The following is a 25,248-nucleotide window of genomic DNA, read 5'->3' as shown; positions in this document are numbered from 1 at the left end:
CAAATCAATTTAGTTACTATAATTTCACACCAGTTGTTACAGATTAAACAAGAAAGAAATCCAGTTATTCATAGTGATTGATAGTATTTAGCTATTAAACCTGGAGTATACATGATTGTGCCTCCACTTTACAGAAAGCAATCCAAACTGACACTTCCATCTATATCCAATTATTTTCTTATTCATAAACAGCAAAGAGTGCTGTAAATTGACTTCCTTTCATTTCTGTTAATTAGTTCAGTGAAACCAAAAGCGCACAAGAAACAGGGTTAGTTTAGCGCAAAGACAACTTGATGCGTGCAGCCATGAGGTGGTATATGTAAATAAACATTTACATATACACACACTTTAAACACCACAGAGACGCAAGGTGAAAATAAAAATAGAAGGGCAAAAAGAATGATGCAGAGAGTCAGAAGCAGCAAGAAAATAAAGGAAAATGGTGTTTCCACGTGCAGTAGATTTTCAAAGCGGTTAACATTTTCCCACTCTGCTCTTCAGCTGTTCCTGAAAGTACTTCTGGGGCTCCAACGCATCACTGAAGTGCACACTTAGAGACAGATTCCTTCCAACCACGCGAGCACTGTCTTTGATGTACAGTGTACTTATGTTAAACACAGTAAGCAAAACTATTGCACACAGCCACACCTTGCAAGATCTGAAGCAAAGAATTATCTAGCATGAGATGATTAATTCTAACAAGGAAAATTAGGTAAGTTATAACAAAAATAAATAGCTTTAGAATAACGTATATGCTTCAGCATTTGGTTCAGGAGTGCTTTGAACGTTAGTACATACGACATTTTGGGCATGTAATTCATAATATTGCTAAAAATTTTTAAGTTGCCAATAAAAGCTAAAACTGTCATAATAATCTGAAGTACTAACCGTCATACATGACTAATCTAGGATTTCTACTCACAAAAAATAATCAACTATTAAAAATGTCTCTACATAGGGACATCAATATTTGTTTAATCCAGTTCAGCATGGTTTATACATCAAGATTCCTCCTCCTTTCCCCCTTGCCACCATAACGAGTTATGAGAAAAGAAAACTGTAGGGCCACTTTCAATCGAGGGTTCCTGTTTACTAAGAAAGATTTTTTTGGGGATAGAGAAGCAGCCAACAAAGCAATGTGGTTAAGAATTACAGGTTGTAACAGATTAGACAACTAAAATATCCCAATTTAGGAAGCATTTCCGATTCATCTCAGCCATATAACAATGAATAAAATGATCAGAGCTTAATTTAAGTAAAGTGATGTGCAGATGTTCAATAACCACAGCGTATCAGTATAAACTGTACTTTAAGAGGGAAAACAGACAAAGGAATAACTTTGATGAACACACAGTAGAGACTGCTATTAACAGCAGTATTTAATTGTCTGCGCAAAATTGTTTCTAAGGAGCTGCTGTCATTTTCAGATTGGTAACAGTATAAAGTAGGAAAAAATGCTCCCAGTGACATATTGCTTGTAAATAGCTAAACTCTTACAAGATAAAAGCTACTGCAAGCAAGCAACAGTAAAAACACTCAATGTTTATGCACATACTTTCCTTAAATGCATTTTTAATGTATCAACTTTAAATAACAGTTTTTATAGAGGCAGAGAACATACAATTTCCAAGTGACACAAAGTACCTGTTCTGCTTTTAACACCATGCTTTAAATGCAACTTGCTTAAACTGAAACAGGACTATACATCTGTAGTGAAGTTGGCTGTAATAATTATTTTGGCCCATGATTTAGTTACATTTTTTTCCTAACTCAAACGTAGAAGGCTGAAATATTTGATTAGTGTGGATACAGTACATATTGTCCCTTAAGCCATCACCTTTCGCTTCTGCTGGGAAGAGCCCATGTTATATTGGCCAGCGGCTCTGCGTGCTTCCTCTTCGTGCTGCTGGATTTGTTGTTGTAACAGAATGAGTTCACCAAGCAGGCCCTGCCGTGAGTTTATAATAGAAAGGAGAGGAAAAATTTGGGGTGTAAGGAGAACAAAGTTAAACCAAAGGGCACGACAAAGATAGATGAAAAACAGGTATGAATGGGTCAGTTCAAACAAAAGTGAAATTTCATTAGCAAGATCACTTGCTAGCTAGCTGGGAGTGGATATAGCCAGCAAAACCATGCATTTTGCAAATCCAGGTAGAACAAAACAATAAACATTTAGCTATGTTTTATAATTATATTCAACTTCAACTAAGCATCTAAATCTTGAAAAAATTTGACTACCCTGGCTTTGAAATACTCTTAAAAGTTTCACGATTTCATTTCAATTATTCATACCGAAAGTTCTTAAGTATCATCAGTTTTTTACAACTTAATCATGCACATATTTAAAGAGAGTGTTTTGGATACTCTACACCAAGTTGGGCACAACAGCTAATAGGCTCAACTGTGTCAGTATTGTAAAAGTTCTCATTTTGTTCTTATTCCCAGCAATGCAGACAGTTTATAGAAAGATGATTATGCCTGCTACTTAACTTTCTCAAGCTAGGAGAAGAAAAACAGTTTCTAGAGCATAAAGAAAGAAAAAGCCCCCTCTCCACTTCTGTAACACACTGCAGCTTAAATTCATGCTGCCATAATCCTTCCTGATCACTTCAAAATCCCTGCAACTCCATGCTTATTCCTTTACCTATTCAGCATTTCCATGAAGCTGTTTTCTTCTTTTCTCCCTCCACACCAAATATTCTTGTAATGGTAAGCTGTCTTTCAAAACTGGTTTTAGAGATACTATGACAGCATCTACTGGACCTTTATATACAATTTATTTCAGAGAATGTAGACAAAAGTATTAATGAACTATTTAAATAAAGCTCTTTAAAAAAAAATATACATCATCTTCTAAGAAAACATTCAGTGAAATGAAAGGTTTCAAAAATGCACTCTCAGGAATCAAACTCTGAAATAGAACGTCAGTGTAAGAATTCAAGATATCTACCATCAGGTTATACATTTGTTGCGTGAAATACACACACAGGCATGTACACATAAGGATAAACAACACAGGAGAGAATGGATAAAAGAAGAGAGACAATCAAATGACCAAACATAACCATTTGTTAAATAGTGATTTATATAACATCTCAAGAACAGAAAAATCTTCACATTTGTGTTTTACTGAACCGCTTTAAGATTTAATATGTTTCTATATTGCCAGACTAGCAAACGCATTAGAGCTGTGCCAAAAACTCAGTCAAAACAAAAGATTTCACTTCTATAGAGCAGCAAGGAGAGACAGCCTCAGGGCTACACAATAATAATATTTTGCCATTTTGCAAACAACAAAACTCTCAATATGACCTGACACAGTTCCTTTAAATGTTACGCTATGGGTCATGAAAATACTAGAAAAAACTATGAACAAAACCTGCCATGAAGGCCTTTTGGCATTTAAACAGCAACTGTAACAAATGTTTGAAGTCACCAAATCTAACTATTTAATGTGTAATTACTTTCTAAGACATCTGGTCCATGTGACTCCTTACTCCATAGTAAAGTATGAAAAGCCCAATTCAACTACAGTTACCCCATTTAATAAAATATTCAAGTAAAAATTACAGTGACTTAAAAGGCTTCTCAATAACATTTTCTTCTTTGTATATGTCAGTCTATAATCTTATTTTCTTTATTTTCTATTTCTTATTTTACAATTTTGAATTAAAAAAAAAATGTAAAAAAATAATCAAGAATCTTAAAGAGCACAGAACTATACACACAAACACCCAGGCTGGTATGAACCAGGACATGAACAAAAATGTTTCCATCTCTCCGTCATTGGACACTACCACTGCTTCTACCCCCACAAAAATCATCAGTCATTCCAGCATAAAACTGTATTTACTTTAAATAATTTGATCTAGAAAAAATCAACCTTAATTAATGGGATTTCAAAAAACAGGTTGTTTACAATCATTATATTATTATTTTCATTATCAAAGAAACAACGTAAATGGGAGTAACACTAGTTGACAAACACAGTGGCACAAATCCTGCAAAGTCATCATGAGAATCTAGGTTCAAAATAAATAAAAAAAAAGCAAAATAAGTGCTGACATTGTTACTGCATATGCTTTAAAAATACATTATTTTACATTAAAAATTAATATGCTGTACTTCACTTGAGTATGATTTTCTCTTTAATTTAAAAGTTTCTCATGACTAAAGTATTTGTATCCCATTTCCATGAACAACCGAAGTCCTGCCTTTTTGCATGTCTTGACTCTTTCCACTATTTCCCATTGATTTCAGTGTGACTGTTCATGGGAAAAGCTGAGCTGCAATAAGTCCTTGCAGGAAAAATAATTAAATGCTAAGGGATGTAGAGGGGTGAAAATGACAAGGAATGCAAAGAGATCAATTTCTAAGAATTTGAATAAATGCCACAATTTAATCCAGAGTCCCCATAAAATGAAACTGGGAGTTAAGTTGGGAATATAATGGTGCTATGAATAGAAGAGACAAAATAATGGAAACTTTACTGCATAACTTGCAAGAAAGAATGAAACCCGCAGTGGCTGCAGTGAAGAGCTGTAGAATTACTGTGCCGTTTCATACATGGACTGAAGGTGACCCTGTGCTGGCTAAGCGAGGCAGTCTATGCACTGCCAAATCCTTAACGGTACGTCAGGTTCTTCAAGGCATGAGATTTTATCAAATTACCAAAGGCAGAGAAAGGACTCTGTGGTTAGTTTTGAATTATTTATTTATCTGGCTTCTAAACCCCAAATCAATACTTGAGTTACATTTTTCACACCTACTTCATCACAGCTATAACCACTATAAATTGGAATTTGCTTGCTTTAATATGAAAATGAAACTCTTCAGGAAAGTTTTTTGGAGACAGACAATAGCGCAAGATAATCTTCTAAGAAGGTTTAAGTGCAAGCATGACCTAGTCTCACAAATATAATACAATAAAATATTTTACTACACCACAGCTTTTATAAATATCTTCTCTCCTCTTTCTCCAAGAATAAAATTTCTTATTTTATACAAGTAGAAACATATTTAAACTCCATTTATTTAAATTACTTATCTGAACACTCAGGTAATTTTCATTTCATTCTCTTTTCAAAAAATTGTACCTTTTGCATTAAATGAGAGATATAAGATGAATGCATTAGCTGGCAAGAAGCAGTACAGCCCGATTCGGTGTTTGGGACAACGTTCACTCTCTCAAAGTTATCTTGCAAACTAACTGGTTTCTTACTCATTCCACAGGAAGTTTTTAGAGACCCATCTCTAAATGGGAGGAGCATGCCCAGTAACAATTCTACAGCATTTTCCTCCAAGTGAGGAATTTGTACATTCCTTTGCCAGTTACTCATCTTTTCCACAATGAAACATAGAAAAACAGCTCATCAGACACATTTAATACCATGCTACAGCACCTTCTGCATCCATACAATCACAATTCTTAAACTAGTATTGGTTGGCAGTGGAAAGCATTGAATGAAAAAAAGGCCATCTAACCCATTGTCTTGAAAATATGAATTTTGCTTGCCAATAAACTAAGTGATTATGCTTTGTTAGGTATTCATGTGTCTTTTGAAATATTACAACCAAAATTGATCATATTAATTAGCAAACCAACACTTTCTAAGTGTAACATATCAGATATAATTGGAGTAACAAACATTAGTACACCAGACTAAATTTTCTAAATCATATTGATTTAATATGGGCTGTTATTTTCTGTACCACAGCCAAAGTTCTGTTGGCAACATAAAAATGCAGTTGTCACTGCATCTGAAAAAAACAGAATAATAAGTATTAGTGATATTACTGGTATTCAGAAAAAAAATATCTGTTAATTTATTTATCAGAGACAATAAACTAAGATGGCCACTTCTTCACAAATCAATAGTAAAGTATTTTTTGTTTTAAACAGTGAAACCTGTGCTAAGCAATCACTTAAGAGAAAATAAAACAACAAATATAGACAGTTTGCTGACAAAGGGGAAACAAAAAGCTAACTTAATTCTCATTTAGAAATCCATCACTGTTCTAAAGGGAAAACAACAGTTATAAAAAGTGAGCTTTGTACAGGTTTCACTATATATTGCCATGCAGAATTAATGTAGAATAAACGTATACATGCCTGCATATACAGAAATGCATTTTATGTAAAAGACCTGATTATAGTTCAGAAACTTTCAGTTGTAAAAATAAATATATAAAAATTTACAAATTCACCAATATATATTATTTTCCTAACATTTTTAAAAATAATTTTTAAAAATATACACAGGAAAAATGAAGAGCCTTTAAAGAATGAGCAACATTACAATTTAGGAATTTAATATAAATGCGATCTACTACTCACGAAAACAAACAAAAAAAAAAATCAAACTTTACCATCTTTACTTCAAGGAAAACATGCTAAAAATTTTAGTTATCAAAATACAGTAACTTTTTTTCCAGATGATAGTAACAAAAGCGTGATGTATGCTTTTTCTATGTAAAGAAAGTAAAAACACAGACTATTTAAGAAACAGAAATTCTTTACTAAGGCAGAAAGTCTTTATTATGGTAGATCCTTAAGTAAGAATCACAGCTGTGAAAATATCAACAGAAATGAGGTTGCAAGCAAAAATGCTTGAAAATAACCAGCCTAAATCAACTTCAGTAATAAGTTATAAGCTCAAGTGCCACTGAGAACACGTCCCTAAAAAACTGCAAAGGCACCCAAGATACCTAAAATTACATTCTTATTACAAACCAATTTTCTTAAGAATGCAATTCCTAAAATGTTTTATGACTGCTTTGTATTTTCCTTACACCAAAATGTTTGTTATCATTGTACTGTTTCTATATTAAAAACAACAATGCATACTCAAGTAATTTTCAATGATAAATTCTATTCAAGCTGCTTCAAATAAACACCTACAACTAGCTATTGAAGCTAGTTCTAAAAAAAAATTACCTGGTGTCAAGACATTTTTAGTTTTGCAAGAGAGTAATTACCTTCTTGTACTGTTTGTCATTGTCATATCCTTGGTCAGTAGCTCTGAATGCTGTTTCTCCTGGAGAACCTAGGACATAATTACAGAAACTCATTATCACACGCAAAAGGCACTTAAAAATTCTCAAACTACACCTACTATAAAATTAAAGTTTCAACCCCTATGAATTATTAATTCAATAATCTTTGAAGTTCCTATTAGAAAAAGATTCACCTTAAGAAACTGAAAAAGAAATTCAGTTTAAAACTTATCTGAAAATTTTATGTCTAGTTTGTGGCTCAGATTAGTTATATAGCAAGGGAGTAGGTGGCTTTAGTTAGACTATTAAAGTTTTGAAAACATTGTAAAATTAATTATTTCTGATAAACATGAAAGAATAACACAAACTCCATTGGTATTATTGTAACGAGAAAAAAAAACATTCTTTCCTATTGTAATAACATAGGTTTTCAAAACAAGCTTCTGTAAAATGCCTGAAATAAAAAGCATCTGCTAAGGACTGTGGCAGAGAAATAACAACCATTCATCTATTCATTCTCACAGGGGAGGATCTAAGTATTTTTAAAATAGTTGGAAAGTATTTGCAATTCAATATTAAATTGCTGTAAATAGTGGTGTTTACGTTGATATTCACTCCTCTTAGTATAGTAGTGTTTGAAGAGTTTGCTTTAAAGAGGCAGGTTAAGGGCAGTAAAAAGGGCTTTTACACACCTAACAACAGAAGTAGATCAGAAGCTCCTAAGACTTCACTAACCAAATTGTAACCTGTGAAAAATCAGCAGAAGAGGGGAAATAAAAATTATAAATACAAAACAAAATTCAAAACAAAGATGAGGCATCTTTGTCTCATTTGGAGGACCACACAATCATAAATGGCAACTATGCCCATGTGAGTATGATAACAAATAATAGGTGACATTTCACGATACCAGTCAGCACCACCACAATTTTAAACAGCCAAAATACATAGGAGATTGTAATCTACTTGTCACTATTGATCTTGATTATTAAGTTGTATAATAGGAATAACCTTGCACTTTATTACAAGAATGACTGGGTGAAGTTTTGAGCTGTGTTCATTAGCAAGTCAGATATGATCATCAAATCAAGCATTTTTAGTTTTAAAAAACCCACCGATCAGAAATGTCTTATTTAAATCTCCCAAAACCTGAAAAACATTAAAGCTACTACTGCCTGGACACACTGAATCTACAAGTCATCCCCCCCCCCTTTTTTTTTTTCTGTGAAGGATTTAGAATTCCTGCCTACTCCTTTGAAACGCAGCTCCTACCTAAGCTAAATCTTCATGCAAGTTCTTTTGGAGTTGTGTCCAGGTGGAAAATACCTTTCAACCCAAAAGAATACCTTAATCATAAGTCTCTATTTCACATGCTTGCAACATTAAGAGCCATCATCCTTAATAATCCAGCTCTTTTCTCCTGTAACAGCTGTGGCACTGTTACTGTCCAGCATCACTCTCACCTTCTCCAAATTCCAGCTGGACGCATACAGCTTTTATGACTCACTGAAGCAATGTAGCTTTCAATCTGTTTGTTTAGAGTTGTACAAGAATTCTAGTTTTCTATTCAGTTTTGCATTTTGGTTCTCTGTAGTTGCTACTAGAATTCTTGCTTTTAAAAATACATTACACTTACCTATGTCCATAACACTTTCAGACGAGATATTCAATGAAAAGGCATGCACTTTCAGGATCCACTTTTTTTTAGTGTGTAAGGACATACCTGTAACCTCATCTTGTAATAGTTTATGTTTGCAAAACCAAAACTAAGCTGAAAAATTGTTCTCACCAGGAGAAAAAAATCCTTTCAGTGAAGTGAAGCTCTCTCCAATCTTGTCAAAGTCAGGCAGAAGTTTGGCAAGGTCATCTGCATCAGGAAGGGCTTTGATAAGTTTTTCTAGGAAAACAGTAAAACAGCTAATGAGTAAGGTTTTTTTCCTATTATTTTTGTAAACAAAAACGGCTTAGGCTGTAAAACCTAGCAACTGTTTCAAGACATGTTTTTTTCCCCTTTTTTTTTTTAAATAAAGAATTCCAAAGTTTCTTTCCACATGCACCTCCCCCCATTAGTGTTGGGAAAGATTATCAGATCTGAAAAATCAATTGCTTTTTAGACTTTGAACTTCCTGATAAGTTGGTTGCCTCAGGTACTTTAAAATAGTCTAAAATCTATTCCTGCATTTCACCACATTATTCTCTCACACACCTTGTAGAGGATGTTTTAAAATTACATGACAGTGTAACTATGCTCACCTCTTGTACATTTTAAGAAAAGCTTATTTTTTAATTTCATAAGCCAGCCAATTCTGTAATCCTTCAAAAAAAACCCACAAACTTTCTGGCTTTGAAGTGCTATAAAAAAGTAGCATCCGCTAGCAATAAAAACAAGAAAACATCTGCCTCAGTTATTCAGTCTCTGCATTTATCTAAGAAATGCTCATACATGTCGTAAAATCTTCATAAACTTTTTTTTTTAAAAAAAGAACACTACCTTAGTACCCTGCACATACAAGAAGTAACTCGGTGCTTGTTTTTCAGATTTCTATCCTTGAGCTGAAAATATGCAAGAAACCTACTGTAACCAGAAGGTTCAAGAAAACAGAGTCTATATTTTTCATTTTCTTTTCTTCTGTATGTTCAAAATAATTTTGTAGATAGGTAGGTTCACTATTCTGCATTTTCAATTGGCCTTTTACTCATACATGTCTGTTACTTATCTATTTATAATTCTACTTGTAGTAAGTGTCATTCATATAGAAAGAAAGAACTTAGCTCATAATACTACCAAACACCTGTGTAAGTCACGATCATGTTGCAAGTCTCCTTTGAATAATAGAATTACATGGCCATATGAAAGGAACAAAAACATTCTCAAATGAAAGGATGAATTATGGAATATCAATGCTAAACAATGCTTAATTTCTTCCTACAAACACACTGATACAAACACCTTGGTAAGACACACACCAAACTAACGTCAGAAGTTCACTCAAATTACATTACAATGATACTACTGGAGAGAGGCATTGCGAACCTGCACCTTTATGTTTAAGTTTTACATATGCTAGTCTTTAGATAAAAGTAATATTTTAGCTTTTGTGATACCGAAGTCAATATGTTCATCAAGCTCCCAAATGAAGTCAGGAACAATCCATTTATATTCATCGAGATCTGGCATCATGTCCTTCCACTGATCATATGTCTAATACAAAAAGGAAAAAAAAAAGTAGAAATAGAAGAAATGTATGTAGAGAAGCATATGAGCAATCTATTGAAAAATAATTCCTACATATTAAACGTAGTAACCCACCATCTTCTAGATATGAACGATGCTACTTGGACCTTTTAAAGTCTATACTAGTTCTCTAAACAACGTGTTTTCCATATTCATTCATCTTTATTGTCATTAGCTAACCAAAAAATGATATCTTGTATTTTTGTGGATATTGTTCTGAAGAATATAGTAACAAAGACAAAAAGCATAAAAGAGCTTCCAAAGACAAATACCTTCTTTACCGTATAACCACCACCTACAGCAGATCCTAATATAAGATAGCGAAGTTTGAGAAGCCTTGATGCTAGTCTAGCTAGCCAAAAGTTCCTGTGGAACTGGTATCCATATTTTACATTTAAAAGTTTTGTTTTGCGTAGGGGAAGACGATTAAGAGAAGAGAACAGCTGAACGGATATCCTTAACGGAGGTCTTTGAAATTTTGAACTTGGGTAGTAGGGATGATGTATACTTCGGGAAACAAGATGCAAGTTTTGAAGTGGTGATTTTCTTTTTATTCCATAGCTGCTATTTGCTAGACTCCGGCAGATGACACTAAAAGAAAGAAATAAAAACTCTAAGCAACAGATTTCCTCAACACACCATTAACTCAATAACCTCTTTAGAAGCAATTCACATTACATTTTAGCTGGTTACATTACATCATTGGTATGGTACCAGGAAAACAAAAAGCTCTAAACGTAGTTAATGGATATAGCATTTCTCGTGATTACAGAAATAAAACCTTAAATACCATTTATGAAGTCTGTTATGAACTAAATTTAACTTCCACACTGGATTAAGGCAAGTAACATGTCTGTGGTAAAAAACAGTTTGGGCAAACAAGAGATAAGAATCCACAGAAGACTATGATCAACTTGCAACATAAAAGAAAACTTGACAGTTCAGCCTATCTTGTTATTCAAAATGAACTTCTAGATAACACTAAGATTGTAGAGGATTTTCAAACTCAAAAAAACCAACACACAGACAAAATTCCTTTGCAAAATACACCTGTCCTTTTTTGTCAAAGCAGATTCTCCGTTGCAGCTGAAACATGTACTAAATGACATCTTTCAGTTTCTTTAATATTCTCCAGTTCCAGAATTACAGCACTATTGTTTTGTCTTAGGTCACTTGTAGACAAGATTACTTATGGAGATGGCTGCACCATGGTTGTTGAAGACTTCAATAAAGTAATTCAGATTTATGCAAGAGGGAAAAGATTTGACTCAGAAAACAGAGCCCAGCCATGAAAAGCACATGTTAAAACACAGGAACCTCATCAATCTTGCCTACATTAAAACAAACACATAGGTTGGAATAAAGCTCCTTGTATAATTTCTATTACACTATTTGTGTGCTTCAACGTTTTGAGGTGGCTTTGCTAGTTCAGGGAAGAGACAACTGCTGTGGAAAAAGCATTTTCTTTTGTAACTTTTAGTCTCACCATCATATCAGAATGGTTAATATTAAAATTTACTGGATGCAAAATATGAGTGAAGTTACAGTTCTTGAAATTAATGCTTGTCCCTTGATGCTTTTTTCAGAGCTTTCAATGTTATGAAGTGCATTTACTTACAAAGGGGACAAATACAAAAGAAGGAAGTGCTTCACACCATCGAGAAGGCAAATTATTCATCCCATAATCCTAAATAATTTAAAATTATCAGATCTTAAAGAGATTAAGTGAATCATGTGAAATGGAAAATTTATAGCATTTTCTAATAACGTGCTCTATAATCTATATAATTCTTCGCCTTGAGATTTTCCATGTACTAGAGATGACATTATCTAAGACAGGCATATTCTTAATGTCCAAATAAGTGGAAGTCTTTGTTATAAAAGCACTTTTGACCCAGAAATTGAGCTTTTGGAAGATAAGTTGAAAATCAGAATTATGAGAATTGAGACGTTTTCCTCTCTTAAAACACCAGTTGTCCCAATGATCTATGTTTAGAAATTTCCTTTAGCATAATGGAAAGCTTAAAAAAAACAGAACTCCACTGACTCTTATGAAAGTCCTCATTCATAAAAGTCACTAAGATTTTAAGGGATACTCTTTTGCTACTCTACTACACTATCTAGAAGGCTGTGCCTTTGCAGTAACAAACCTAGTATCTAGAAAGAGGATAACAAGCAGGAGTGGAATAATCCCTAAAGTAGCAACAAGTTTCTCCTCTCTGACATGGAATTACAAGAGGGTCAGAAACTAACCACAGATGGGACCAATACAAAAGTGGCTACATAACAATAAAAAGTGAAAGTGCCTCCACACTAGAAACATTTTATTTACTGCTTCTGAAGGCAGTATTTTAAATCAGAGTGTGGTAAGCCTGTATGAATCAAGCTGATGACTGGGCCATTATTTCTTTTGTTTTGCAGTCACTACCATTACACATATATTTAATATTTTCAGCAGAGACCAAGTAGTAGCATATACTATGGCAGTCACTTCTCATTATTAGTCTTCACAGAGGTTAAAGACATTTTGTAATATTATGTCATTTTCTTCTCTGTCACTATGCTTTTAAAATACAGTTTCACAGCATTCATTCTGTGTGTTTAAATTGAAGGTAAAACTGAGTTTCACCACAAATTGTTATGGCAAGAACTTGATCAACAACAATTGCTTTTTGAGTGCTATCGCATTATTTCAAACCGTACTTGCTTTAATTGCACATATAAAAACTTATTCCTTAAAAAATCCCCACTACTCCATCTACCAAAACTTCCATTCCTCCTTCCTTCTCTCCTCCTTCTGCTAAAATCTCCTGATGAATACTGACCAAAAAAAAAAATCACCTTATGATCTTCAATTAAAAGTGCAGTTAGAATGAAGAGGGTGCCAAAACAATGCTATTACATGAAGTATTTAATAAGTTACAAATTTAAAGCCTCTGCAAAGCCTTCCAGACATGAGTAGCTCTGCCATTAGAATCTGCCTGATTACAGTCCTGCAACCTGACTAATCTTGCATTGCACTGAAATTTATAGATACCTTGTAAAACAAGAAAAAGTAGCCTGTTACTATCAGTAGTCAAGCATTCCACCTGGTAGTCATAGCTAACATTTTACACATATTGCTCCGTTTTAAGAGTTCAAAAAATCCTCACCTCAGCTGGTACAAATTTCCTGTGAAGACAGGTTATATAGACTTTTAATAACTACGACTGCAAAGCAGTCTTTCAAACGTAACCCAACAAAAGCACTGTGGTATTTTCTTTCTCATTCAGCACTAGACAATGCTTATTTTCCTACTGCTGCTCCCAAATCTTCCAAGGAACATCATGGAATTACCGGCCATTCAGTTTCACTGCTTCTGTCTGGAATTGTGTGTAAGAATGGTGAAAACCAGGAGAATTGCAACGTTTGGCTAGGAGGGCCAAGGTCTGGAGACGAAAGCGGCCCAAACACCTTGGGCGGGAATGTGGGAGACACAGCCCCCTTCCACATCACAGCCCAGGCCCCGGGGGAGCTGAAGGATGGGGAATTTCCCGGGGGAGCTGAAGGATGGGGAATTCTCCCGCTGGGCAGCAGCAGTCCCACTCCAGCAGGCCTCGGGCTCGCCCCTGCGCCATTCACACACACGCTGTTCCCCCTCACCCCGCTGTGCGGCTCCGGCCTCCCCCACCGGCAGCCCCCTTCCCCCGGGTGCCCTCGGGTGCAGAGGCCCCGAAGCGGGAAGAAGCGGGAGGAGGGTGGCGGCTCCGGCGGCCGCTCGCTCCTCACAGCCGCCGCGCCCCTGAGGGGCCAGGCCCGCCGGCGGCCCGCAGCGCCCGCCCTGACCCCTGCCACGGCCCGCCCCGCTCACCAAGCCGCCGCCGCCCGCGTCCGCCACATCCTAACGGCCGGCAGGGGCCCGGAGGAGCCGCACGCACCGCGGCCGCTGGCCGGGGCTCCGCCGCCGGGCCTGGAGCCCCGGGCTGCGCGGGCAAGGGCAGGTGGAGCCGCCGCGGCCGCCGGCTGACGGGGCTGCCGCCGCTTCCGGGCACCGCGGTCCGGTACGGCCGGCCCGGCTGGAAACCGCGCCTCCCCGCGGAAAGGTTCCGGGAGCGGCGGCGGCGGGTTTTGAGGGAGCACGTCGGATGGGTGCCCGGCTCGGAGGGGCGGAGAGGCGGGAAAATTATGGTGCTCCGCAGCCGGGCCTTGTGTTTCCCCTCACACCCCAGCGACGGCAGGGATAGGCCTTAGCGCCTTACCCCTGTGCCGGCCCAGGGCATCCCCGGGAAGGCCTGGCCTGGCCTGGCCTGGCCTGGCCTGCAGAGGGCAGTGAGGCCTAGCCCCGGGTGGAGGGCTCTGGTTGTACCAGGGTCTTCCAGGCCGCTTAAATACCATTCCCAGATGAGTTCCCAGCTGTTGTTGCGCTGAAGCGCACAAAATGAGTGGCAGCGCTGCCTTGAAAGCTGGAAAACACACGGCGTGTCCAAATGGGCTTCTGTGAATTGTGGAGGGGGGTTGCTGGCAGAACCACATGGAAGTGGGAGGCAGAGGAGGAACCAGGCGCGTTCAGCAGATCTGTCCATCCGCCCTCAGACAGAATCACCTCTAGTTACGTCATTTCTGAGAGGTGCGTGCCTCACCTGTCCGTAAAGACCACAGGCGATAGAGCATTCACCTGGCAATACCAGTGCTTGCTAATATTAATAGAAAGTTTGCCCTCATGCCCGATTTGAATCTTTCTTACGGCAAGTTAACTCTATCCATAGTGGACACACAGAATATAATTTTCTGCATTTATGTGTTTGAAAGCTGTTGTCATGGCTCCAGTCATACTCCTTTTCTTTAGATTAAACAACCCTCTTCCATCTTTTCTGAGCCCTTTCTCATGCTTCTCTGTGCTGTCCTGTAGACTGTCACCAGTTGGTTCACAGCTTCCTTTTTGTAATATGCCCAGAACTGGGTCTCACGTGCTGAGCTAAACAGAAAAAGAGATTTGGGGTGTTTTATAGGCCAAGCTTCTATTTATATAGTGGGATTTTTCAGAGCTAAATAAGTTGCACAAGGATGACATAAGACCTACATGTATTTTCAGGACTGAGAAGTTGTAGGGATGAGGTGAGGCACGTTTTTGTCTTTTGCTTCCTTCCTTCCTTTTAGATTTATATTTAAGGGACTATCTTTTGTTTAAATCTTACCTTTGCTTTTGTATTTTAACTTGTTATTTTTGTGATTTATATCTGGGTTTTAAGACAAATTTCAATTTAAAAATAAGAATGATGAAACTCCATAGGACATGATAGAAATAACTTTTTATTTATAAACTAATGTGTAATTCTTACTTTGAACTGTAGAGGGCAATATATAACTAAAGGTTCTAATATAGGATGGTTTAGAGGTTTTTTCTCCGGGAGAAAGTGAACCCGCTTCAGAAAATTAACAAATTGCACCATATTCATTGGTTCTGGAATAACAGATTTTGCTGGAATACTATGACAGGTTATCAAACTATGGAAATTATGAATGTTTTATGAATTTAATCTTTTTTTTTCTTTTTTTCAGAGATGAAGATACAAATCTCTCTAATAAGAGTGTTCTGTAGGAGCAGAAATTGTCCACGGGAGCTGGAATAAGCCTATGAATTGTGAGTACATTGGATGACCCTTGATTCTTCCCTATCCCACCCAGGTTTGGTGGGATATTCTGTATGCAGCTCATCTGTCTTCTCTGTGAAAGGGCAGCCAAGGACCCCTACTGCACTCTAGTCTTCTACAGACACTAGAAAGAGCAAGGCTGACATTTGGGGAAGCAGAAAAAGCTGACCAGGCAGAAAAAGCGTGTGTGGCACTCCTGTTTTCCACCCCTGGCACCTCCCAAAATAATGAGTCATTTCCCAAAATCATCAGCCTGCCTTAGAAAAGGTACATCCGCAGTTATTTCCTGTCTTTTATAGCTTCTAGGTAGCACTACTCAGTTTTCCTGTATAATCAGGTTTATGACTTTATTGCATTCTTCCTTTTTAATTTTAACTCGAAGATTGCAATTCTCATGTGACAACTGGAGATTTCCTGTTGCTGGGTCTCAGAAGAACAAAATGAAAAGTTGAGAGGCTCAAAGCTATCCTCAGAATTGCAGTGTGGGGAAGGAAGGGGTAACACTGCAGGTGAGGTATGGAGAGCACCTCATTCCCCCTTGATCTTATTGCAACAAATCTCCCTTAACAGGGAGATTTTAACTCCCTAAGTACAGTTATATTCTTTCCTGTCCAACCTCTGGTCTGGGTTCCTTTTGAAAGTGTGCTAGATGTCCAATGCAAACTGCTTGTCACCAGCATTTTACAAACATAAAATAACAAAAAAACCCCAAACAACATGTACATCTGGTTTGCAGATCTGTGCCTGGCTCATGTTATTAGTAATGGGCAGCTTTTCTGATATTGATTGACCTAGCTCCCTCATTTTCTCTTCTCTGTTCCCTGCATTTCTCCCATTTCGGTTTCCCTGAGCCTGCCCACTGCAGGATGTGCAGTGGTCTTTCCTGGTACTTGGGGCTTGTACAAGTCCGTGCCACATGAAAGTAAAACGCTATTGAACAGGAACTAAATTCACACCTCTTGATCTGTTTCAGTCACCCTAGAAATAATATTTTAGTTTCCTTAACGTATTTGCTAGAAGAACAGGTTTGCCTCTCCTGATCTCGTTCCTAAAATATTTGGTGTGTAACTTCTTAAAAATTAGCAAAGGACAAGGAAATGAGAATGAATCACAAGACTAATAAACAAATGCAGCCTGACAGAAACAAAAAAAGGAGGTGACAAAACGCTTAGTGCTGTATTTCTGCCAGCTTCCTTTTGGCCCTGTTTTGGAGGTCAGAGACATTTTTATCTGGTTCACTGACATCAGTGGGGAACTCCACGTTCCCCAAGGAGTGAGTAAATAACTTCCGTGATGTTTCCGAAAACTATATAGTGAAGTCAGAAAACATTCTGTGATGATATTCTTAATAACGAATAAAAATACTGGTTACAGATCCTACATGGCTGGATCCTGACACACAGTCAGTGCATAAATCCACCTGCACAAACTGGGCCCCCTATTTACAATGCCAGAGTTTGAATTTTTTCTCCAAGGCATATGTGGGGATCGCAGCTGGGCGCTTAGTTCAGGCTGGTTGCTAAGAGTGTTAACACCAGCAATGCCTATTTTTCTTCTAATTTGGACACGCTCCTGGTCTCCAGTGATTCCATAATCTCTTGAAGAAAAATATTCCCCTCTTGCCCTCCCCTGAAATTTGCATGCCGACAGCATTTGTTTGCACCTATCAATCAGAGTTATGACCCAGAATCAGACTGTGGCGAACACTTGTGAAATCTAACTTTTTCTTTCTTGTAGTGTCTTTGAGTGAACTTTGCATGTACCCTCGCAGTCGCAAAACTCCAACAACAGAATGAAGGGAGGAGGGACGAATGTTACCTGCTAACCCCACAGAGAGGGAGGAGCTCCATTCTTCAAACATTAGCAGAGTTATAAGGAAGGTGTGTACTTGGAGCACTTCCTCAATGTGGAAGTTCAAGCACACAGCGCTGAAGACCTGTCCTGAAGGTGCTCTAGAAAGTCTCCAGAGAGTCGTTTCATGGGGGGAAATCCTGCCAAGAACCATTATGCACAGCTTAACCAGGGAGAAGAGAATGAGGTGGTGAGTTCTATCTCTGTCTAGGTCTTTCTGAACATGAAGCAGCAGGTGGCACATGTTCTTCAATAAAATGCTACAGTCTGTAATTTAGTTTTGGATGGTGGGGGTGTTCCCATAGCAGAAACATACAGTTAGAAAGGGATATAATTGTTTTAGCGGAAAGAAAATGAAGTTGTATGTGTCCACTGGATTTAATTGGTTATTCCCTCCAACAGGGGGTGGCTCAACAGATTATTGATGTGGCATTATAAATCTAGGTGGAGGTGGTTTTACATGAGCTTGAGGGACAGGAGCAGTGTTCCTAACCATTTGACAGCTGAATCTCCAGGGTCAGCTCCAGTTAGATGAGGACTGGGAACCTTGGCTTTGTCTGGAACATAAAAACACATGTGTTATATTTGCATAAATTATTAGCTAATGCAATCTGTTGAATTGGCAACAGTATTCCAGCCTGAGCGCCTGTATAAAGCTGGATTTCTAAATACAGAGCTACTGTAGTTCTTTCCATAATTTCCCAGGGAGGAGTATGTTTACTTGCATTCTGTAACACGTGGAAGTAAGTCCTGTGTTTACACGAAGTTTCTTATCTACTGCACAGTGCTTCTCTTAAATAGGAAGCCCAGTGCACAACCGTAGTAAATTCAGTGCTTCTTAGCCGCTTTGGCACTACTGTGTGTTACGGATCAGCTATTTGTTGCATATGCATTCTGTCCATCTAACAGGTTCTGCTGGAGATGTCAGACCCACGATGCAGCTGTACAGCAACAGTTCTCATGCATGTCTGGTAAATGCAGTGCTTCTCAAAATTCCTGTGCTGCACAGCCGCTGTAGCTCTGCTATGAGTGTGTGTTGAATTTCTGGGGGTACAGCAGTCCCAGCAAAGCTAGTGAAACACAGTTACTTACAAGCTGACGTGACTGCTCACTTCCAGAAATCCTGGAGAAATCTTCAAAATCTACTTGCTGAGAATTCTATTTTAGTGAAAAAGAGACCATATCATGGAAAAATGTGGACATTTGTTAACCCTAGATACAGATTTTCAGTCAGCTCTCTGCCATCCAGTGAAGGGGAGATGTCATATTTTCCGTAATGCAAACCTGGGTAATCTGGGATGTGCTGGGGAATGCAGTGCAGAGTCACCCAGCAGTATGAATTGAGCACTGCAGGAAGAGCAAGGCACTGGCTCTGAGGGTGGGGACTAATTAGCTCAGTGCAACGCAGAACCTGGGTGGCTCTGCTGAGTTACTGGTCCTGCGCGCAGCTCCTGCTGCTGGTTCTAGCCCTGGTGCTGATGGGCCACTGCTCCCCAGCCCCAAACGGCGGCTGCTCTTGTGCCTGTGCTCCACCCTGCCCCTCTCCTTCTAGGACCATAAACACCCTGTCGTTCTCTTCCCACTACTGGCACCATCGCTAGCAATGCCAGAAATGAGCCTGAGCTGATTAGGTTTAAGTGTACCGTCTGGTACTGTGTAGAGCCCACACTATTGTACCCTGTATGTCCAATTATTCTAGCTGTGCGCTACTGGGACTCCCACGTTGTGCTTGCGTGGAGCCAACTATCCCACATTACCTTTCCAGTAATATTCTTGTTTCTCACCAATATCATACTGAGCACATGTGCCGTGAGTCCAGTGCTTGGAGATCTGCACTGTGAATCTGAGGTTTTCCATGCACAGTTGATGTGTGTGCACAGTGTTGAGTCAATCATCTGCACTGTGAATCCGGGGTGTCTGGCAGTTGCCATGCTCTCTGTGCCTGCAATGAGCATGAGCAGTGCTCATTCACCTGGGGTTCCCAAATGAAAATCACAGAAAAAAAGATTAATAAAGCAGTTGAGTAGCAGGTGCAATTAAAACCATAGCCAAGTTGTGCTAGATTTGGCAGGTATGTATATGTCTGTTACATATGTGTAAGAGAGAGAAAAAAGTTAACGAGTATGAGATAGAGGAAGATAACTGTGAGGGTATCTGAGGTACTGTAAGAGCAAGAGGAAAAAAACGTGTATAGAATGAGAGAACTAGCGTGTGTATTTGTGTGAAAAAGAATGTAACATGTAGGTGAGAGAAGTTGTGAAGAAAGAGACAAAGAAGGCTGTGTTAAAGCAGAGGAGAGAAGGAGAGTACATGGGGTAAAAGAGAATTATGTGCAGACATTCTTTCTTTGTTAAAATCGGATATTTCAAATTATTGGCAGCCACAGCAAGTGGCACTGGCACATAAAGTCTCAGTGACCCTGCAACATTTTTTTAAAATTCTAAACCATGAAAAATATTTTTTTACAGTGTTTTTAACTGTGAGTTTAATCCACCTGAACCAAATTATTCACAAGCAGTTCCTGACTCCTCAAACAAGATCACATCACTGGGTGTAATAATGCAACAGCTGACATTGTGCAGGTGCCAGTTCTTCCAGAGTGAAATAGTTCAAGTAATTTTGAAAGCGTGCAAGTAGTTCATTTGGTCTCTGGACATACAATGCTTTCCTGTGTTGAACTAGCTGACTTAGGAAATCTACCCTATATATCCTTGTGTACATCTTTGGGATTACTTTACGTGGCTGGAGTACATTTGCTTGAACAAGAGTTCACTCTCCTGGTACCCAGCTAAAACTTAGCAATGTATATGTGGAGCATGAGATAATATCTCTCCCTCTTCGTAACTATTTGTAGTACCAGCAATATTTCAGTAGTGTGAGAGCACTCTGGACACAGCAGCTTGCCTCAGAGAGGGCTAATAGGTATGGTAATAGGAAGGGATTTATTTCAGGAATTAGCTTGCTTTTTTTTTTTTTCCCCTTCGTAAAGATCTGCTTGAAGGTGTTTTTGAAAAGAAGTAATTGTTGGTGGAATAGGAAGAGGGAGGAAAGACACAGCTTTATGCCCTTTGCCAATTTGATGCTCCTCTCTGTACAGCTTGGGACTAATCATTCCCTTTGCACAAACTGTAAAGTGCAGAACATAAGTCTTGCAGTGCAAAAGCTTGTGCTGCTGCTTCTGGAAGGATTTGCCAGCAACCTGTCTTAAGCACATGTTCCCCAGTTGCTTACGTCTGAAGGAATGGGACAACTGCAGTTAGTTAGCTGGTGAACCCCAGTTTGCTGCTGCATATTGTCAGCTGTTTGCCTCCTTGGGAATGCCAAAATTCTGAAGGGAATCTGATCCAGGAATTTTACTTTGCATTTGAAAAATTTAACTGTTCAGATAGAATCTGAAAGGCACAATCTTGTTCCTAATGGAATGATAGTGAATGTTGCTGCTGGCTTCAGAGGGGACAGAAACAGACCTTTGATGAAACAGGTTCTGGTTGCTAAGAATGAGATTCAGTTATTAAATTCCTTGTGAATCTTAACCAGTCTTTCAAGTCTAATCCTATTATCTGTTGTTATAGCAACAGGTTGTTCGTAATAGGATACCTGGTGATTGGGTTGCCAGAAATACGATAGTTCACAGCCACTGTTCGGGCTCCTTGCTGGTAGCTACAGGTCTTGTTTTCACCAAAGAAGAGGGTGCCTGAACTTGTTTGACTTTTGCATTTAAATTCTGCTGTGCAGATGACCTGGCAGTTACAGGCAATTTTTCTTTTAAACATAAGTAACAAAGACTTGCTGGACAGTAGAGGGATAAGCCCCTGAGCGCTGCCTTTGTATGATTGTAAAAGCAGCTAAGAACCTTTCTTGGAATAAGCATATTTTCTGCCAACTGAGCAGGTCTGGCAGCTTTTTCTGTCCCATAGTCTATGGCCCCTCCCCAGACCCTTCACTCACAAGTTAAACCATTTTGGTTTAGTCACTCTTCTGACTGTTGGGAGTCTCAAGAGAAAGGGGATGTTAACATGTGAGGAAACAAGGTTTTATAATACACTACAATTTATTAAAAATTATTCTATAGAGATGAGATGAGCCCTGCGTACCAGCCTCTTTTGTAGGCAGCATTACCTCCTGTGAGATAACAAGGAGCCCTTTGGAGTCTTACAGACTCCAATCTTAGCTTTGTTTTCCACTGTCTCTTAATCTGGTGCCCTCAAGAATCCAGGTTATTTGGCTCTGTAATTTTATGTATTCCAGATGCACACTTTGAGCCCTAAAAACCTGCTCACACAGTAGAAAAGTTGTCAAGGTGCAAATCTGTATTCATCAGACCCATCTTCAAAAGAAGCATGTCTGCATCAGCAGAGCCTCTTTGTGCAATGAAATACAACCCAGCAAACATTACACTCTTTTCCTTAACAACATAATACTAACCTGACAGACATGTTCTTACTGGTGACATCAACACCAGGATTTCTGCCAGCCCTGGAAGTATTGTTTGCCATAGTGGACATGCATTTGCTTGGAGGTCTTTGTAGTATAGGCCTTGTGAATCCTGAAGAGTTTCCAAAGAATTCTTCAAGAATTGAATAATTTCCAAGCCTTAATTACTGTAAGACATTCAGGTGGCGAGATAAACCTGCTGAGAAACCTGCATCATGTTGTGCCTGTTTCCCCCTTCTTCATGCATGTTGTAAATACCTCTGTTGTGGGTCTAGTATTCACCTTTTTTCTTTGAGAAGATAATGGTTTTGAGAATTCTTCTAACGAATTCCATTGTTGATGTATTTGACAAGTGAGAAGTGTTTGTACTAATACTGTTTCTGTTTCAACAAGGAGCTATTTACTTACTAAATGTTTTTTTAGTGAGTGCAGCCTTCATTGCTATAGTCCTTCCAGCTGAAGGCACAGGGTCAGGAAAAACACTTCAACCTAACAGAACATTTTATTCTGAAGTTAAGTATTAAAAGGTTCCAGCCCAGGGAAGTTTGGCACAAGTTAGGTTTGGAGCTCAGTCTATTTCCCAGCCTACCTTTACTTCTAAATGATGTGGCGCAGGTAACCTGTTCCAGACATTTGCAAACTATGGGAAATGCTTTGTTTGGCTTTAGGCTCCTGCATGGACATCCAGATACAAAACAGTAGTTAACATCTGATGTTTATTCTTTCCCAGCTTTCTCCCTGTAGAGCTCCTGAACACCTGTATTCAGAAATGTCATGTTCTTCAAGACACAAACCAACGAACCTGAACCAACACCTGTGTTCATAGGGCAGAATGTGTACTGTGTCATAACTGCTCAAGGGTATCTATCTATCTATCTATCTATCTGTCTATCTATCTATCCATCTATCTATCCATCTGTCTATCTATCTCAGGAAAGTCCCTTGTGAGAAGTAGCAAGACCCAACCGACAGTGCAGTGAATGCTTTAAGAGCATGGCTTTTTTACCCCAGCTGAGCTGTTTTCCTTGTCTTCCCCTCTCCTAGTTTTCAAGATGAGGAATACTGATGCATGGCTTGGTTTTGCAAAGTGTCTTGAGATCTAAGGAATACAACCATTTTTTGAGGGGAAACTATTCTGGAAAACATAGGCCTGGGCACATATGCAGGCATATGGGGACTCAGACACATATTTTCATATATAGGTGCACGGTTTCCTAGGCAGAGAAAGACAGAGTCTGCCCTAGCTCTATGGTTGTTGTCATATCAGGTCTGGGGAATCATTCCATTTTCAGTGGAGAAGAACACTGCCAATAGAAGATGATCCCAAACGACTGCCAATCACATGCCGAGCGCCCACCTTAGCCCTTCTTAGTTCCATTAACTAGAGGCTTACTGACTTCTCAGACTTCGGGTGTAAGGCACAAAAGCTGTAAATTAAAGGAGTGATTCACTGGTAGAAGCAAGATGCACATGGCAGCAATCTCGTTCTTCCCCACCCTGATATTCATGCCCATCCCAATTTGAAAATATTATTCCAGTTGTTCCAGGTCCAGCCATTTGCTGGAGAAAGTCCGAAGGCACGTTCTTTTAACAGTTCTTCCCTTAGGTGTCTCTGTCTCCTTGGAAATTCCTTTGCCTTGCTGACAAGCTGTAAAGTCTGGATCCAAGCATCTGGATCTTGTTAGTAAGCCATTGCTGTGAACAGTAAGTTCACATCATTCTATGTGCTGTTCTGTATCCTGGTGCAGACACTAATTTTGTAACCTTTTTCTTAACGATACAACTAGAGAGAGGTGAATGGAGAGCCCTTTACCTGTTTAGAGGAGCACGTTAATATTAATAGCACGTGAGTGCCACACCAACCACCTTCTAGAAAACCTTGCCTATCTGCTGTCCTCCATGAGCTTCCTTCTATCTGCTGCAGAATTGCCTTATTCTCTTGGGCTGCTCAGAGATTATAGGAGCCTTTGAAAATGCTGAGCATACACATCTCAAGGTGGTATAACCAGGTCCTGTGCAATGCAGGCCACTCCCCTGTGTAGTTTACCATACTTTGTCCCCACAGCTGCCAACTTCTTCCCTTTAGAAACCCCATGGATATTACCTAGGAAGACAGAGTTTGTCTTCTGGAGAATGACATAGAGCAGGTAGGTCGAGGCAGTGTGTGGAACCACTGGGTAGGGCCCACATTTTGCATAACAAGCAGACACCAGCACAGAACCAGGAATTATGCATTACTCATTCTTCCAATTACATTGCCTTTTCTTCTCACCTTATGAATGGATCTTGCAATATCTGTGGCTGCAGATATCTGATCTTCAGAAGGAGATTACACAATTGCTGCAGGTATACTAGGAAGAAGGAGATTGAGGAATCTTAACCCTTATGTTAGCAAATTCTCCTGGTCACCCGATGTAATTGTAGTCATGCAATCTCCCATCTTAGATCAGGGTTGGGTCTCCTCTATGAATTCACTGTATACATTTAATTTAACCTTTACCAAGTCCCTGCTAGCACTACTGAGGTGGAATTTGGCCATAGTACGAAGACCTGACAGCTCTTAAACTGTAATGCTGACAGTCATCCCTTTGAAGTTTTGTGCAAGTCACCTTGCCTCACTATAACAATTTCCCCAGCTTTGAAAATGGAATAATAATACCTACTCATACAGCTACAGTGAGTAGCTTCCTTTGGCCCTCTGAACATGTGAAGCATTCTGCAAGTCTTCATGAGTAGTTCTTACTAACCATTGTTATTATTATTATTTTGGGATGTTAGGACAATGGCACATTGGCAAGGTCCAAAATCCCCATACTGGAGCTATTATGGAAGATGGTAACAGCCCTGAGTCTGTGACGAGTTGTGAAAGCAGCTCCAGCGGGTGCAGCCACACAGTGTCATTCAGCACCATGCAGAGACACCAGCTGAGTCTCTGAAGTGTAGATGCATTAATGCAGACTCGCTGCTGTGGCAGGACAGCAGTGGTGCTGCTGGTTCTGAAGCAGGCACCGTCTCAGCTGCTGCAGTGGGCCTTCATCCCCTAGTGCAGATGTACTAAAGTTCTTCAGCTGTCTCAGCCAGGGACCTTAAAAAAAGCTGACC

At 39.0% G+C, this 25,248-nt stretch overlaps 2 protein-coding genes across 6 annotated transcripts in view; one reads left to right on the top strand and one right to left on the bottom strand.

Annotated features, from left to right (window-relative positions):
* OPA1 (OPA1 mitochondrial dynamin like GTPase) overlaps nt 1-14,294 on the bottom strand; it is a 55,482-nt gene extending 41,188 nt beyond the window's left edge. For 2 of the 5 annotated variants that reach the window (XM_063337811.1, XM_063337812.1), the window contains exons 1-7: nt 14,082-14,294; nt 10,504-10,822; nt 10,102-10,198; nt 8,786-8,893; nt 7,689-7,742; nt 6,979-7,046; nt 1,838-1,948 (exon numbers count right to left, since the gene is read on the bottom strand). In XM_063337811.1, the coding sequence (XP_063193881.1) occupies nt 1,838-1,948; nt 6,979-7,046; nt 7,689-7,742; nt 8,786-8,893; nt 10,102-10,198; nt 10,504-10,822; nt 14,082-14,110 (786 nt within the window). In that variant the 5' untranslated portion in view covers nt 14,111-14,294. The remainder of the gene's footprint in view (nt 1-1,837; nt 1,949-6,978; nt 7,047-7,688; nt 7,743-8,785; nt 8,894-10,101; nt 10,199-10,503; nt 10,823-14,081) is intronic. The other 3 variants (XM_063337814.1, XM_063337813.1, XM_063337815.1) reach the window with 3 other exon arrangements.
* Nucleotides 14,295-14,520: 226 nt separating this feature from the next.
* LOC134517294 (probable cation-transporting ATPase 13A4) overlaps nt 14,521-25,248 on the top strand; it is a 47,198-nt gene continuing 36,470 nt past the window's right edge. The window contains exons 1-3 of the mRNA XM_063338666.1: nt 14,521-14,837; nt 15,770-15,851; nt 17,599-17,902. Of these exons, the coding sequence (XP_063194736.1) occupies nt 17,840-17,902 (63 nt within the window). The 5' untranslated portion in view covers nt 14,521-14,837; nt 15,770-15,851; nt 17,599-17,839. The remainder of the gene's footprint in view (nt 14,838-15,769; nt 15,852-17,598; nt 17,903-25,248) is intronic.

The sequence above is a fragment of the Chroicocephalus ridibundus genome, chromosome 6 (genome assembly GCF_963924245.1).
Source record: "Chroicocephalus ridibundus chromosome 6, bChrRid1.1, whole genome shotgun sequence".
NCBI classification, from domain to species: Eukaryota; Metazoa; Chordata; class Aves; order Charadriiformes; family Laridae; genus Chroicocephalus; species Chroicocephalus ridibundus.
Note: the sequence above shows the minus strand (reverse complement) of the source record. Positions and strands in the feature narration are given on the sequence as shown.